The following is an 18,433-nucleotide window of genomic DNA, read 5'->3' on the forward strand; positions in this document are numbered from 1 at the left end:
TATTCCACAAATTAGAAAAAGAAGGTAATCTACCCAATTCGTTCTATGAAACCACAATTACTCTGATACCTAAACCATACAAAGATCCAACAAAGACAGAGAATTTCAGACCAATTTTCCTTATGAATATCGATGCAAAAATACTGAATAAAATCCTCTCAAACCGAATCCAAGAACACATCAAAATGATCATCCATCATGACCAAGTAGGCTTCATCCCATGGATGCAGGGATGGTTTAATATATGGAAATCCATCAATGTAGTCCACTATATAAACAAACTCAAAGAGAAACATCACATGACCATCTTGTTAGATGCTGAGAAAGCATTTGACAAAATACAACACCTCTTCATAATAAAAGTCTTGGAAAGATCAGGAATTCAAGGCCCATACCTTAACATAATAAAAGGAATATACAGCAATCCAGTAGCCAACATCAAAATAAATGGAGAGAAGCTGGAAGGAATCCCACTAAAATCAGGGACTAGACAAGGATGCCTACTTTCTCACTACCCATTCTATATTGTACTAGCCAGAGCAATTCGACAACTAAAGGAGATCACAGGGATACAAATTGGAAAGGAAGAAGTCAAAATATCACTAGAAGATGATATGATTGTTTACATAAGTGACTCTAAAATTCCACCAGAGAACTCCTAAACCTGATAAACAGCTTCAGTGCAGTAAGTGGATATGAAATTAACTCAAACAAATCAATGCCCATTCTCTACATGAAGGATAAACAGGATGAGAAAGAAATTAGGGGAAAACACCATTCACAGTAGGCATAAAGGTGTGATTTTAACTAAGGAGGTGAAAGATCTGAATGAAAAAAACTTCAGGTTTCTGAAGAAAGAAATTGAAGATCTCAAAAATGGAAAGATCTCCCATGCTCATGTATCCGCAGGATTAATATAGTAAAAGTGGCTATACTGCCAAAAACAATCTACAGATTCAATGCAATCCCCATCAAAATTCCAACTCAATTCTTCAGTGAATTAGAAAGGGTAACTTGCAAAATCATCTAGAATAATAAAAAACCTAGGATAGCAGAAACTATTCTCAGCATTAAAAGAACCTCTGGGGGAATCACCATGCCTGACCTCAAGCTGTACTACAGAGAAATTGTGATTAAAAACTACATGCTACTAGTATAGTGACAGACAGGTAGGTCAATGGAACAGAACTGAAGACCTAGAAAAGAACACACCTATGGTTACCTGATCCTTGACAAAGGAACTAAAACAATCCAGTGGAAAAAAGACAACATTTTTAACAAATGGTGCTGGCACAACTGGCTTTTAGCATGCAGAAGAATATGAATTGATCCATTCTTATCTCATTGTACAAAGCTCAAGTATAAGTGGCTCAAAGAACTCCACATAAAACCAGAAACATTGAAATATATAGAGGAGAAAGTGGGGGAAAGCCTTGAAGAAATGGGCACAGGGGAAAAATTCCTTAACAGAACAGCAATGGCCGTTGCTGTATGATCAAGAATCAACAAATGGGACCTCATAAAATTGCAAAGCTTCTATAGGGCAAAATATACTGCCAATAAGACAAAGAGGCCATCAACAGATTGGGAAACAATTTTTTACCAATCCTAAATCTGATTAGGTGACTAATATCCAATATATACAAAGAGCTCAAGAAGCTGGACTCCAAAAATTCAAATAACCCCATTAAATAATGGGGTACAGAGCTAAACAATGAATTCTCAACTGAGAAGTACTGAAGGACTGAGAAGCACTTCAAAAAATGTTCAACATCCTTAATCATCAGGGAAATGCAAATCAAAACAACCCTGAGATTTCACCTCACACCACTCAAAATGGCTAAAATAAAAAATTCAGGGGACAGCAGATGCTGGCGAAAGTGTGGAGAAAAAGGAACACTCCTCCATTGCTGGTGGGATTGCAAGCTTGTACAACCACTCTGGAAATCAGCGTGGTGGTTCCTCAAAAAACTGGACATAGTACTACCGGAAGATCCAGCAATACCTTTTCTAGGTATATACCTAGAAGATGTTCCAACTGGTTATAAGGACATATGCTCCACTATGTTCATAGCTGCCCTATTTATAATAGCCAGAAGCTGGAAAGAACCCAGATGTCCCTCAAGAGAGGAATGGATACAGAAAATGTGGTACATTTGCACAATGGAGTAATACTCAGCTATTAAAAACAATGAACTTATAAAATTCTTAGGCAAATTGATGTATCTGGAGGATATCATCCTGAGTGAGGTAACCCAATCACAAAATAACTCACTTGATATACACTCACTGATAAGTGGATATTAGCCCAGAAACCTAGCATATCCAAGATACAATCTTCAAAACATAAGAAAATCAAGAAGAAAGAAGACCAACATGTGGATACTTCATTCCTCTCTATAATAGGGAATAAATTACCCATGAAAGAAACGGCAGAGACAAAGTTTGGAGCTAAGACCATCCAGAGACTGCCCCACTGAAGGGTCCATCTCATAATCAGCTACCAAAGCAGACACTATTGCATATCCCAGGAAGATATTACTGAGACACTGATATAGCTATCTCTTGTGAGGCTATGCCAGTGCCTGGCAAATATAGAAGTGGATGCCCACAGTCATCTATAGGATAGAACACAGAGACCCCAGTGGAGGAGCTAGAGAAATTANCCAAGGAACTGAAGGGGTCTGCAACCCTATAGGTGAAACAACAATATGAACTAACCAGTACCCCCAGAACTCGTGTCTCTAGCTGCATAGATAGCATAATATGGCCTAGTCAGCCATCATTGGAAGGAGATGCCCCTTGGTCTTGCAAACTTTATATGCCCCATACAGGGAAACACCAGGGCCAAGAAGTGGGAGTGGTAGGCATGGGAGCAGGGTGGNGGGAGGGTATAGGGGACATTCTGGATAGCATTTGAAATGTAAATGAAGAAAATATCTAATATAATAATAATAATAAAAAGAATGATGAGTTTGCATTCTAGGACTTTATGACCAAAGGTTCTGTATCAGTTTATGTAGACTAATGTACACTGATCTACTCAGCACCATTGATGATCACACTGAAGTTACTCTGTTTGGAATTTCTTTATCACTGCACAGTACATCGATTTATACTGTGTTTCCTATTACATAAATATACATACAAAGAAACAAACTCCCAGTAACCAAATAAAAGAACACATACACAAAACAACTGCAGAGTCCATTTTCGTGTTCTGTTTTTAAGTTTTAGATGGAATTATTTTTCTTTGTTTCAGATGGTTTTGTTGTTTTGGATTTTTGTTTTTTGAGAAAGAATTTAAGTTGTATGGGTAGGAAGCAAGAGAATATCTGAATGATTTTAGGGGACGAGAAGAATATGATAAAATATATTTAAATTTAAAAACTTTTTTGAATAAAAATATTTAAAAATAAGGTTTGACAAGTTTGTAAAGTATCACATGCAATATTTTGTAGTAAAATTTCAAGTTCAATAGTATATTTTCATTCTCAATGATTATGTAGGTTTAGTACATTGTTTTAATTGCTCTATATGTCTTATTGAATGAATATCTTCAAATTTATGCATCCATTTTCTACTTCTTGGACAGTTAGATTTCTTCAGCTTCCCATTATTATTTATTATGTCAACAAACATTACTTTTTTGTTCGTGTAATAAAGTTTATTGATGACATTCAAGAAATTAGGGGTCAATAAGTCCTCCCCTTCTTCTGGGGTTCTGGGATGGAAACTATGAGGGAGAAGCTCAGTGTTGAGAAATGAGTTGGGGCATGGACTCTTTGGGAGCCCAGAACTTAACTTTTATTTCATGTCCTTGCTAGTATTGGTGATTCATGACTTCTTACTCCCTGGAGTCCATGTAGACCTTGAGATCCAACACCTTGTTGCAATAGCCATATTCATTTTCATAGCAGACAATGGCCTTTACAAACTTGTCACTGAGAGCAATGGCAATGCCAGCCCTAGCATCAAATATGGAAGACTGAGTATCCCTGCTAAAGTTGCAGGACACAACTTGACCCTCACTGTAGCCAGAAAGTCCTTTATTAGGGGCCCAAGTGCACGATTAACTAATTTCTTGATGTCATCATACCTGGCAGGTTTCTCCAGGAAGCATGTCAGACCCATTTCAGACATACTGGGGTAGACACATGGAAGGCCATGACAGGGAACTCCCATTCAGTTCTGGGAAGACATTGCCACAAAGTATTAGTAGCAACAGTGGATGTAGGGATGATGTTCTCTATAGCACCATGGCCATCACTTTACAACGTCCCAGAGAGATCATACATAGATGAAATCTGTTGGCAATTATAGCATAGAGTCTTTCCACAATACCAAAGTAACCAGGGGAACTAAGCAGTTTGTGGTTCAGGAGTATTTCTGACAATCTTGATTGAATTATTATCCTTCCCATTGTTCACATTCATTATACACATGTAAGCATCAACAAAAGGAGTAGAGATGATAAACCTTTCGGATTTACATTTCATGTAGGCCCTGGTCTTCTCCATGGTAGTGAAATTAAAGGTGGTTTTAGGTTAGATTGAAAATAGAAATGAGATTGTAAAAAGCTCTAGAACAAACATATATAATATGGTAAATGACATTTATCCTAAATCTTTGTGGACAGCTCTGTCTCTGTCTAGATGCTTATGGGGAAGCCATTAATGTTAGGATAATACAGCTTTCTTAGGAATCTAGAATCATTTTGGTGTGCAGTCTCAGATTAAGACATGTCTGTGAACTGATGACTTAACAGTAGAAGGAGGAAAAAGTGAGGAAGAGGTCTGAGTACCCCTGAGGAAGCATTCTTCAATTATGAGGACTTTAGTGGCAGATGCTGAGTGAGGTTCTATGAAGTATAAAATGAAAGTCCCATATTCTTCCCAAGAGGATCATTAGTTTTCTCTGATGGTGAACATTAAAAATGGTGCAGGACTTGAAGTTTAAAGAGATGTATAGGCTTATTTCAACCAGAAGAGGAGAAGCATATATGTCACTCAAATGTTTCATGGTGTATAGTGTTTACCCTATATTAAATCTTTGAATACTCCAAAGAGACTAAGGTCAGATGTACCATTTTGGAAAGCAAGTGGGATGGGCGATTAACCACCTGGTCTTACAGAGTATAGAACTGCACCTAGAAATTTGGCATCAGGTTCACCCTTTTTGATCATCCCTTTGGCCACATCATTTCTGTATGTTGCTTAGAGGAGGATGAGGAAAAGTGCCAGAGTGTTTCCCAATTAATATTCTGATGATGGTCAAAAATGGGAATAATAAAATATGGTACAAAGGAACTTTGGACATGAAAAGAGAAAAGAAGCAATGTAGTGAGGTTGAAAATAGAGGGGGAGTGTCATTTAATAAGACATAACAGGGTTGGAGAGATGGATCTGTCATTAAGGCTAAGCTTACATCTAAAACACATAAAGGACTTCCCAGTGCTTGAGTACCCTTCATACGTGGCAATAGCCCCAGAGTCTAGAGTTCTCATCATAGCAGGAGAGAACACCTGCGTCGTGTTTCCCTCAGAAACACGAGCTTGTACACTTTGCTTGGATCAGAAACAGTAAGAAAAAGATGGACTCATATTGTTTCTTTTACTTCACTGCTTGAATTTATGCATTTAGAGTGAAATATGAATTTGTCTTAATCATGAAATAAGAAGACCTGGCCATGCATATTTCACTTACTTCTGTAGCATTTGTCCCGTTGGCTTAGAGAAAATAAGATACCATATTCTTATCGAAAATGGTAGGGGCTACAGCTCAAATACTCAGGAGTTTTCATTGTTGTATTGTGAAGAACAGGCCCACTAGCAGCACCGAGTGCCACATGGGGGGGGGCTGTCTTTCTCTTCTGTTCATTACTGATTTCGGAGGACTTCCAATAACCCTCAGTGAATACTGACTTGAAAGCTCACCTGGTACTACAGACACCACTGGAGTTCCCACATAGCCATTCTTATCCTCTGTGACATAAGGATACTATAATTTTAAATCAGAAGACGGATGTCATTTTCTATCCCCTGTCTCTGCTGATGCCATACATGGGACTCAACACTGCCTGATGGGAGATGAATAGAGTAGTGTAACTAATGTGGGTAACAATATCAATTCCATTCGTATCTTTTTCTTCTGGCATGGTGATGTGCTTCAGATTAATATTAATGATAAAGTTCTCAGCTCTCAAGTTGTATAGCTTGCAGCCCAGGTTTTTTAAGGTGTTATTTTACTGTGCTGTATTTGAGGAGCTATTATATTCTGGTCACTAAGGAATTTGGTCTCTCCTTATAAGTACCACCATATTTCAAGATCTATTTTTCATTCTTAATGATTATTCATAAAGCCCTCAATAAAGAAATAAAGTATAAACAAGAAAAATAACTCCAATGGAGATGATTAAAGAACGACATTTAAATATAGAAAACTATGTAGAAAGAGGACATATAAGGTACGAGTGAAAGTCTCATGAATGTCTATCTTTTTCTTTCCCATCTGTCATCTCAAAAGAATGGCTTCATTGAATGACATCAGTAGGATACAGTTCCTGCAGCTTCACTTGAATTGAGCCACTGGCTGACACCAGGAGGTAACTAGGCATTGTTTCTCATTTCTAGCCTCTTTTGTGAGGCTGTGTGCTGTGGTTATGAGAGGGCTTCATCATCTGCCTGCTAATTTGATACAACATTCTTTATTCAGTTTTTAATTACCATGTGTGTATGATTCTGCACATATCAGGATGCCATGGGGCTGGAGTTACAGGCTGTTTGAGAGGCACCCGATGTGGGTCCTAGGCATTGAATATGGCTTCTTTTCAAGAATAGCAGGTGGATCCATCCCTCCAGGCTCTCAATACTATTTGTAAGCTATAGCGGTGACTTGTCAACACTGCATCATTACTTAAAGCCTATTTAGAAATAGTACTCCTGTTTCACGGTAGTTTCCCTGATGATGATTCAGCATGCATTTCCATTTTCCTCAATGCTGCTCAGTCACTGTCTGCTGGCCCATTCAGCAGCAGAGTTCCTAGTGTTGGCTCTTTCCAGTGTTCTGCCTTTGCCTGTCTTCAGCCCACAGGCCACCACCCTTGACTGGGTAGTTCCTGTGACTTCCCCAGTTCAGCATTAGCCATCTCACCATCTCTGCATGAGAGAATGGAATCAAGGGAAGGGTATAGTCTGACTATTTTCAGAGTTTCTATTATGGCATTTTTCTAAATCCCCATGGCTGTGTTCTAAAACAAGTTGTTCATTCATAAAGGGGACTGGCATGTCCTCCAAATCAAGGCGGAAGGCAGGAGCTTCCTTCTGAAACAGAGGGCTGGCAGAATAAACAGACTTTGTTCTTTCTTCATTCTTTCTCTTCCTTTAATCCAAAACATTCAAAGCCTACTGTTATGGAAATCTCACTGTCTTTCACTTGCATTTACGACAGAAAATGTATGAATGAGTGAGGGCTTGTTGTTAGAGATGAGACCCAGGTAAAACAGGTTTCATTTGATAATCATTTCCTAAAACTTCTCTGCACTCTGTATGTCTTAGTATCCAAGAAGAAAGAGAAGGAGTAAAAAAAATTGGAGTAATTGAAGAGAATTTCATAAAGAGATAATATAAAAAGACCAACATGGTAACTAGACATCCAAACTTAGGAGCTGAGGAAAGACCTGGTTGAAAGGAGAAAAAGCACTTTTCAGAGCCTGACCTGGAGGGAGACTATTCCCTGTGTGTCTGTGGATCTTGCTGTCCTACATGGACAGTCTTGTCTGGTCTCAGTGGATACCTTGACTTGATAGCATGAAGTGTATGGGTGAAGGTGTTTGTGTGTATGGGTGTTGCCCCTTCTCAAAAGAAGGTTTGCGAGGATTTTATTGAGTATTTTTCCATTGATATTCATAAGGGGAATTGGTCTGAAGTTCTCTTTCTTTGTTNGGTCTTTATGTGATTTAGGTATCAGAGTAATTGTGGCTTCATAGAACGAATTGGGTAGAGTACCTTCTGTTTGTATTTTTTGGAATAGTTTGAGGAGAATTGGAATTTGGTCTCTTTGAAGCTCTGATAGAACTCTGCACTAAACCCATCTGGTCCTAGACATTTTTTGGTTGGGAGACTATTAATCACTGCTTCTATTTCTTTAGGAGATATGGGACTGTTTAAGTCATTAATCTGAACCTGGTTTAACTTTGGTACCTGGTATCTGTCTAGAAATTTGTCCATTTCATTGAGGTTTTCCAGTTTTGCTGAGTATAGCCATTTGAAGTAGGAACTGATGATGTTTTGGATTCCTCATGTTCTGTTGTTATGTCTCCCTTTTCCTTTCTGATTTTGTTACTTTGGATACTATCCCTGTACCCTCTAGTTAGTCTGGCTAAGGGTTTATCTGTCTATGGGAACTAAAAGGGGCCTGGGGAAGAGGGGAAGGGAGGATAGCCCATATCCAACCAGAGTTCCACCTATGCTATGGGCAGGTGAATGCCAGTTGCTTTCCACTCAGCCCCAGCTGGTCATCTAAGCCACTGATCCACTTGACAGTGGGTGGACAAAGGGAAGCCCCCAAAACCAAGGGGGCCTGGAGAGACAGCCTATGCTCACAGGTTATGGAAGAGAAGGCTGAGGGAGTCAGGTTCTCATATAGGTGAGAGTCTACACAGTGGGCCTTGAACAAAGACAGTCTATGGTTTTAGAGCTTTATTATAGAAAGGCAGGGGGAAATAGCGAAGGTGGAAAGAGAGAGAGAGAGAGAGACCGGCCATGGCCAAGAGGAGGCAAAGGGTAAAGGCAAAGAGAGAAGAAAGGCTAGAGAGTAAGAGGGAGAGAAAGGAAGAGAGAGGAGTGTGGACAGAAGAGAGGAGAAGACAGACAGAGAGAGAGAGAGAGAGAGAGAGAGAGAGAGAGAGAGAGAGAGAGAGAGAGAAAGGATTGAGAGAGCAAGGAGAGGCCAAACAACCCCTCTTGAATTATGCTGCTATCTTTTCTGTTGCTAGTTAACTGGGGAGGAGTCTAGCCTAAAGGTCAGAAGCTTGGACCATTGCCTATGTGACTACTAACCATGCTTCTCCTGTGGAGGTTGAGAGGGTGGTAACATTGACAGAATCCAGAATTCCAGGAGACACGAGAGAACTCCTTCTGTCCCGTGTAGGTCGTGGGGTTCAACATCTAGCCTCAACTGGAAATCAGACTGTCTTTGTATAGCCCAATGCACCATATTTATCTTGTTGATTTTCTCAAAGAACCAGCTCCTAGTTTGGCTGATTCTTTGAATAGTTCTTTTTGTTTCCATATGGTTGATTTCAGCCCTGAGTTTATTTCCTGCCATCTACTCCTCTTGGGTGAATTTGCTTCCTTTTGCTCTAAAGCTTTTAGGTATGCAATAAACCTGCTAGTGTATGCTCTCTCTAGTTTTTTTGTTGTTTTTTATTTGTTTGTTTGTTTTTTGTTTTTGTTTTTGTTTTTGTTTTTAGTGGCACTCAGAGCTATGAGTTTTCCTCTTATGAATGCTTTCATTTGTTCCTTATGTTTGGGTGTGTTGTAGCTTAATTTTCATTAAACTCTAAAAAGTCTTTAATTTCTTTCTTTATTTCTTCCTTGACCAAGCTAACATTAAATAGAGTGTTGTTCAGATTCCATGTGAATGTTGGCTTTCTATTATTTATGTGAAAGCCCCCCAAAATGGGAGGGACCCTCACTCAAGCCCCAGGATGACTCAATGTTCAAGAATTTCCCAAGTTACCCCTGCACAAACCTCCAAGCTCACAGTTAGAGTTGACAGCCAGGATTAGGCATTACACTACATTAAGCCATAAAATGTCAATAACAGGATAAATTATGCATCGATGCCGAAGGTGTGGAAAATAATGTACATACTCATGAGTTGTTGGCCATGCAATCCTCAGAGATTTCCATCACACTACAGGTCATTGCTCTGCTACTGTTCATTTGCCTAAACCAGATGGTCAGAGCCTATTGGAATATATAGTCCATATATTATGGATACATGACTCAGTCAATTCTAGTTGGAACTAATCTGGAAGCTTCTTCACTACTGACTACTGTTCACAGTTTTGGGAGGTGTGATTCTGGTCATGGATGATAAAAGCCATCAACCACTTTTTCCAGATGTACATCCTATGTAGCACAGTTCCAACATGCAGTGAAAGGTGTGCAACAGAGGCATAATTGCTCAGGGTATAACCAACCACTTTCTCTGGATTGCAGGTTCACACCACAGAAGTGTACACACACTTGATACTATAAACTAGGTCAAAAACTTACCTTTAAAGAAGTCACAGGATCTGGGCAAGAATATACTATGGATGTTTGCTAAATAGACATCTAGCCAAACTCCCCTGAAACATGCATGTTTATATTCATAAGACAGTGCTGATCTCAGATTGGGGGTGAGAATACTCCTTTTGCAGAGGAACAGTTAATGCAGATGTGCAAAATGCTGAGATTAAATGACTGTAGAATGTTTAGCCCTAAATGGGGTAAATATATTACCTCATTGAAGGAACATCTCAGATATGGGGTCAGAAAAGGCATAAGAGATTGAGGATGCATAAAAAACAGACACTAGGAAGTGTTGGCCTCAGACAAGCCATGTCAGTTGCAAGCACAAATGTTTATCACTGTGGAAATGTGAAGCAAAGCAGTATTTCACACTAAGAATGTTTACTGGAAGATTCATGAAAGGCAAACCACAAGGAAATGGCCAACCTTAAACCTTACATGCTGTTGCCTTATTTGCATAATAGACCTAACCACATTCTTGCAAAATGTAACAATGAAATAAACAAGTAGAAAGACGGGGACAAATCTGATTAATTACACAGCAGATATATATTTCTGCATGTTGAAATTTTGACATGGAAGGCACGATGTACCCACAGATGCATAATGGTAAGATGCCAAATCTTTTAAGTTTAGACTTCATTTTAGAGAACCTGACCTAAGTTTGAATTCAGGTAAACTAACAGGCTGATACCTAACATGAGTTTCCAAGTTATCCCCCAACAAAACCTGAGCCTCGCTCCAGTCAGTAGGCTAATGCCCTGAGTCTTCAGATTACACCCTCAGCAAGGCTGGCATCTCCAGGTTATTCCCCCAGCAAACCTGCATCCCCAAGTTACAAGCTCATCCCTGCCCAATGTCCACCAATGAAGAGGGGGGCAGAAGTTAAGTTTATGACATGACTCCCAGTACCAGCCAATTATGTTAAAGGCCACAGTAGCTTTCCAATTACATGTTTGCACACTTATCCTCCCCCCACCCACCCCGGTTGCTGCTTACTATATAGTCTTGCCCCATAGACCCCCCCCCCAACTACCAAAACTGTCCTGTTTGACAGAGGTGCTTTGGCGAGGGGAGAGGGGGAGCTAGCTGGAATAGAATAAATACCCTGCTGTGAGTTGCATCAGATTAGCTCCTGTGTGTGTTTTTGTGGATCACTAACATTTCCCTGGCATTACATTTAAGTGCATTGGCCAGGAAAATCAAGGCCTTGTTCCCAGACGGAAGTTTCCTGTGACACACAGGGCTACCGACCTGAAGGGTCTTGAAGCCAGCAAAACTAGTCTAGGNGTTTGTGTTTTTATGTTTGTAACACTGTGTTAAACTTCCTGCTTCTTACCTGTCTGAGGGCTGAGTTGGTCTTAACTTTCTGTGAGACCTGCAGAGGTGAACAGAAGGAAGCTTATGTAAAGGTAAATGTGGTTACCTCTTCCAGCCATGCTGAGATGATTTATTTGTGTGAAACCTGGTGGCTTGTGTGCCATGGCAATTCCTCTAGGTTTGAGCCATGCTGAGGAATCAGGTCTGACCAGACCAGGTGAATACTTACACAGTGGCACAAAAGCTTATGATTTTTGTGGTGGCTCATTTGTCTGGATGTTAGAAACTTTCTATGAATTCTATAGAGCAGAACGAAAAATTATATAAAGATAAATTTTTCCAGGACTGAGTAAACATTTGTGCATTACTGAGGGTTGTTATATGTGCGGGAGCGCCACCATCTGGGTGCTTCTCGTTATTGCGATCTGTATCCTTTTCTTCCAGGTCTCAGTGGTGCCACATCCATCTTCTGTGAGCACCACCTTCTGGTTGGTTCTTGTTACTACTGGCTGTAACTTTTTCTGGTTCCGGTTATTTTTTGTTTTCTTGTGCATTTTTCTGCTCACTGATTCTAAATGTTGCCAATTTTTTCTGGGAACAAGGCCTTGATTTTTAATCTGTGGCCGGTTGGAGTTAGGGATAGAAGTATCTGGGAGCTGTGGCTATGGTCAGGATATGCCATGAGTCTCAGTCTGGAGTGGGCATGGACTCAGGGGAGCTGAGAGATGCCCACCAATCTGGTTCTTTTCTTGTGTGTGTGCACTCCTTTGTGGTTGTTTCTCATTTCTGCCTGATAGATAAAAAAGACTCTGTATTTTGGGTGTCATAGGGAGGTCTTTCTCACGAGTGCCACTTTCTGGCTGTTTCTTGTTTCTGCTTGATAGACAGGAAAAGTTTTATTTGTGGATTTGTGTGTTATGTTTGTATTTCTTGTTACAGGGTAACTTTGACAAGATGACTTTGATGAGACGACATTGACGAGTGAAAACAATAACCAATTAGTAATAAAACCTAACCATAACTGCCCCTTGTTCAACTTTGAATGCATAAACAATAAGCTTAGCTGGGTGGGATCTTGTCCCAAAGTCACCATTAATCTATTTATCTCCTTGAAGAAAGTTATCTCCATCTCAACTCCTGGTGCACCTTTATTACTTGAACTGTACATTTTATATTTTTCATTTTTCAGCTTGCTCCTTATCATTAAAATGCTTTTCATGAGACTAAACCAGGGAACAAAGTCTCTGCTGGACTCTATTGAGACTTCCCTTGGCAAGGCAATCAGCATAAATATCTTTACCTTAGACTCAGGTAGACTCTTCAGTAAAGAGCAGAAAGCAAACATATTCTTTACCAAATTACCAGAAGAACAATCTCTAGGCCACATACTGTATCTCTACTCCACTGAAACCTCTTGGGCCAGATATGCACAGTTCAAATCACTCTCAGCAAATTCCTAGTAGGATATCCAACTTATCCCCACTTAAAAGCATTCCATTGCTTTCCAAATACAAAGTTACAAATCCAAATTCTTCCCAACAAAAGCCTCTCACAGCAATACCCCGCTTCCTGGTACCAACTCCTGTATTCCTTAGAGTTCTACTGCTGTGACCATGACCAAGGCATCTCTTTTTAGGATATTTAATAAGGATTAGCTTACAGATTCAGAGGTTCAGTCCATTATGATCAATGTGGGATCAATGGCAGCATCTAGGCAAGCATGGTATAGGAGGAGCCAAGAGGTCTACATCTTGTTCCAAAGGCAGAAAGGAGAAGACTAATTTCTAGGCAGCTAGAACCAGGGAATTAAAGCCCACACACACAGTAACACAACTATTCCAATAAAGCCAAACTTCCTAAAGTACCGTTCCCTGGGCTAAGCATTTATAAACCACCTCAGTCACACACATTAATTCCTAGGAGTCTTCCCAATTACAAGTCTTTGAGGGTTTCTACATGTTCCCCATACAGCTCACACATTTCATAGTTGCAAATTTCCATTCATTCTCCTGGGTTTTTGGCTTTCTCTCCTCTTTTCCTGACATACCAGATTCTGCCCTCCTTTCTACTCCTGCTGCCCACTCCTAACCAGGTTTTGCCTCCCATGATTATTTTGTTCCCTTTCTAAGTGGGATTAAAGCATCCTCCCTTGGGCCTTCCTTCAAGTTCAACTTCTGAGAGTCTATGTGTTATATCATGGGTGTTCTGTACTTGTTGGCTAATATCAACTTATCAGTGAGTACATACCACTCATGTTCTTTCGGGTCTAGATTACCTCATACAGAATGATATTTTCTACTGCCATCTAATTTGCTACAAAATTCATGATGTCTTTGTTTTAACAGCTGAATAATATACCATTGTGTAAATATACTACAGTTTCTGTATCCATTCTTCAGTTGAGAGATATCTGGGTTGCTTGCAGTTTTTGGCTATTACATATAAAGCTGTGATGATCATAGTGGAGCATGGGTCCTTGTGATTTTGTGGAGCATGATGTGGGTATATGCCCAGGAGCAGTATACATGAGTCTACAGGTAGAAGTATTTCCAATTTTCGGAGGAACCACCAGATTCCCAAAATGATTATACTAATTTGCAATCCCACCAGCAATGGAGGAGTGTTTCCCTTTCTCCTCATCCTTGCCAGCATGTGCTATCCCTTGAGTTTATAATCTTAGCCCTTTAACCATGATAAGATGGAATCTCAGAGTTCTTCTGATTTGCATTTCCCTGATTACTAATGGTGTTGAACATTTCTTTAAGTGCTTCTCTACCATTTGGGACTCCTCTATTGAGAAGTCTTTGTGTAGTCCTGAACCCCATATTTTAAATGGGGTTTGTGGTATTCTGCAGTCTAACTTTTTAAATTTTTTATATAGTTTGGGTATTAACCCTGTAGTAGATGTAGGGTTCATGAAGATCTTTTCACAGTCTATTGATTGCCATTTTCTCAAGTTGACAGTGTGCTTTGCCTTACAAAATACTTTCAGTTCGAAGACCACCCATTTATCAATTGTTGATCACAGCCTGAGACATTGATTTTCTGTTCAGGAAATTTCCCATTGTGCCTATTCATTCTAGATTATGTCCTATTTTCTCCACTATTACATTCAGTGAACCTGGTTTTTTTTTATGTTGAAGACCTGGATGAACTAGAACTTGAGTTTTGTGCAGGGCAAGAGATATGGATTGGTTTGCATTCTTCAACATGCACATTGCCAATTAAATCTACACCATTTGTTGAAGATAATTATTTCCACAATATTGTTTTATCTTCTTTGAAAAAGATCAAAGAACTAGGTGTTTAAGTTTACTTTAGGGTATTTGATTCTATTCCCTTGATTGACTTATCTTTCTCAGTATAAATACCATATGATTTTTATCACTATTGCTTGAGGTCAGTGATGGTGATATTTCCAGAAATATTTCTGTTGTTCAGAATTGTTTTAGCTATCCTTGATTTTTTTTTTGTTATTCCATAGGATAAGTTTGTCTTTATACCTTACCTGGACTTTTCCCCTTAGAGTTTTAATATTTATTATTTGTTCTATACCTTTAATATTTTGATTATTATCTGGTAAGAAGATTTTCTTTTCTGGTCCAAACAGTTTGATGTTTTGTAAACTTATTTTACATTTATGGAATCCCTTTTTTAGGTTAGGGAAATTTTCTTCTATGATTTTTGTTGAAGATTATTTCTAACCCTTTGAACTGTGAGTCTTCATCCTCTTCTAGTCCTATTTCCTTAGGTGTAGTCCTTTCCTTGTGTCCTATATTTTCTGGATATTTGGGTTAGGAAATTTACAGTTGGCATTTTCTTTGACCTATCTATCAATATCTGATATAGTATTCTCACTTCTGCCTCTTCAATTCCATTGATAATGATTGTATTTGGTTTTTTTTTATTAGATATTTTCTTTATTTTCATTTCAAATAACATCCCCTTTCCTGGCTTCTCCTCAGAGAAACCCCTTTCCCACCCACCCCCTCTGCTCACCAACCCATCCACTCCTGCTTCCCTGTCCTGGAATTCCCCTACACTGAGGCATCAAGCCTTCTCAGGACCAAAGGCCTCTCCTCCCACTCATGTCCAATAAGGCCATCCTCTGCTGCATATGCAGCTGGAGTTATGGGTGCCTCCATGTGTACTCTTTGGTTGGTGTTTTCATCTCTGGAAGTACTTGGAGTACTGGTTGGTTCATATTATTGTTCCTCCTATGGAGCTGCAAGTTCATTCAGCTTCCTCCGTCCTTTCTCTAGATCCTCCACTGGGGGCCTTGTGCTCAGTCCAATGGTTGGCTGAGAGCATCCACGTCTGTATTTGTCGGGCACTGGCAGAGCCTTTCAGGAGACAGCTATGTCAGGCTCCTCTCAGCAAGCACTGTTTGGCATCCACAAGAGTGCTTATGTTTGGTGACTGTATGTGGATAGATCCCTAGGTGGGGGAGTCTCTGGATGGTCTTTCCTTCAGTCTCAGCTCCCATGCCTATTTTGTTCACCCATCTAAGAAGGACCAGAGCATCCATACCTTGGGCTTCCTTCTTCTTGAACTTCATTTGCTCTGAATTGTATCTTTGGTACTCCAAGGTTCTGGGCTAATATCCACATTTCAGTGAGAGTATACCATGTGTGTTCTTTTGGGATTCATTTACCGTACTCAGGATGATATTTTCTTGTTCCATCCATTTGCCTAAATACTTCATGAATTCATTGTTTTTAATAGCTGAGTAGTATTCCATTGTTTAAATGTACCACATCTTCTGTATCCATTCCTCTATTGAGGGACATGTAGTTGAGAAGCACCTAAAGAAATGTTCAACATCCTTAGTCCTCAGGGAAATGCAAATCAAAACAATTCCAAGATTCCACCTCACACCAGTCTGAGTGGCTAAGATCAAAAACTCAGGTGACAGCAGATGCTAGAAAGGATGTGAAGAAAGAGGAACACTCCTCCANTGCTGGTGGGATTGCAAGCTGGTATAACCAATCCGTAAATCAGTTTGGTGGTTCCTCAGAATATTAGACATAGTACTACTAGAGGATGCATCTATACCACTTCTGGGCTTATACCCAGAAGATGCTCCAACATGAAATAAGGAAACAAGTTCCACTATGTTCATAGCAGCCTTATATATAATACCCAGAAGCTGGAAAGAACCCAGATGTCCCTCAACAGAAGAATGGATACAGAAAATGTGGTTCATTTACCCAATGGAATACTACTCAACTATTAAAACAATGAATTCCTGAAATTCTTTTTATTATTATTATTATTATTATTATTATTATTATTATTATTTTCTTTATTTACATTTCAAATGCTATCCCAAAAGTTCCCTATACCCCCCACCCCTGCTCCCTTACCCAGCCACTCCCACTACTTGGCCCAGGCCTTCCCTTGTGCTGGGTCATAGAAAGTTTGCAAGATCTAGGGGCCTCTATTCCGAGTGATGGCAGATTAGGCCATCTTCTGCTACATATACAGCTAGAGACACAAGCTCAGGGGGTACTGGTTAGTTCATATTGTTGTTCCGCCTACAGGGTTGCAGCACCTTCAGNTCTTTGGGTACTTTCTCTGGCTCTTCCATGAATTCCTGAAATTCTTAAGCAAATAGATGGAGCTTGTATTTGTATTCCCTGTTCCCTTTCCATATCCAGGATTGCTTCCACTTGTGGTTTCTATATTGTTTCTTTTTCCATTTTGAGGTCTTGAATCTTTTTGTTCAAATCCTTCACCTGTTTCATATATCATATATCATATATCAATCAGGGTGGTCCTGAGAATCAGAGGAATCAAAGCATGTGAATATGTCTTGGTTTTCTTCCCAGGAGTGTTCCCAAGCATGGACTCAAACATCTCAGACTTGGAGGCTGACCTCATAAAAAAATCAAAGCTACCACATAGAAACTTCACCTTGTGACATTGTGTTCCATGCCATGATTTTGCTATCCATCATCGTTGCCTTCATTGTTCTGGTAGGAAATGTCATAGTGTTGTGGCTTCTGGGTTTACACATGTGCAGGAATATCTTCTCTGTCTACATCCTCAGTCTGGCTGGGGCAAACTTCCTCTTCTTCTGCCCTCATATTGTATTTTCACTGGAAATTATCATTGTCCTTTTCACTCCACATAAACATCCTATTGTTTTTCTACACCTTGCCCACACTTGCTTACCTTGCAGGTGTGAGCATGGTCACAGCCATTAGTACTGAGTACAGGTTGTCTGTCATTTGGACCAACTATCATCATGACCAACACCTAAAACACATAACAACTGTCATTTGTACTCTGACCTGGGCTTTGTCCTTTCTGATGAGCCTCCTGGAAGGAAAAAGTTGTGGATTTCTGGATAATATTTATAACTGGGATATGTGTTGGAAACTTGATTCCATCATAGTTGTGTGGTTACTTGTTTTATTTGTGGTTCTCGCTCGATCCAATCTAGCTCTACTGGTCAGGATCTTCTGTGTTTCACAGCTGACTCCTGTGACCAGGCTGTATGTGACCATTGTGCTTACAGCACTGGTCTTCCTGATCTGTGCCTTTCCCTTTGGGATTTACATCTACCTCTTATACTGGACTACAAATGTCTATTTTATTATGCCTTGTAATTCTTTTCATGGGACAATTCTCCTCCTGCCCTGTGCCAACCCTATAATTCACTTACTTGTTGGCTCAATTAAGCACTGCCAATTCCAGTGTGAGACCGTCAGGTTGCTTTTGCAGAGAGCCATTCGACACTCCTGAGGAAGAAGTTCGATGAACTTGAAGAAGATGTAGAAGAAGAAGAAGGAGGAGGAGGAGGAGGAG

The 18,433-nt window shown here is 39.8% G+C and overlaps 1 protein-coding gene across 1 annotated transcript; it reads left to right on the forward strand.

The window, feature by feature from the left end:
- Positions 1 to 17,465: 17,465 nt before the first annotated feature.
- On the forward strand, positions 17,466 to 18,370 carry LOC110336277 (mas-related G-protein coupled receptor member B8-like). Its single transcript, XM_021218710.1, is given in 3 exon segments — positions 17,466 to 17,506; positions 17,508 to 17,744; positions 17,746 to 18,370. Coding segments are annotated over 3 exon segments (903 nt in total).
- Positions 18,371 to 18,433: the final 63 nt, after the last annotated feature.

Source organism: Mus pahari, chromosome 19 (assembly GCF_900095145.1).
Source record: "Mus pahari chromosome 19, PAHARI_EIJ_v1.1, whole genome shotgun sequence".
Classification (NCBI taxonomy): Eukaryota; Metazoa; Chordata; class Mammalia; order Rodentia; family Muridae; genus Mus; species Mus pahari.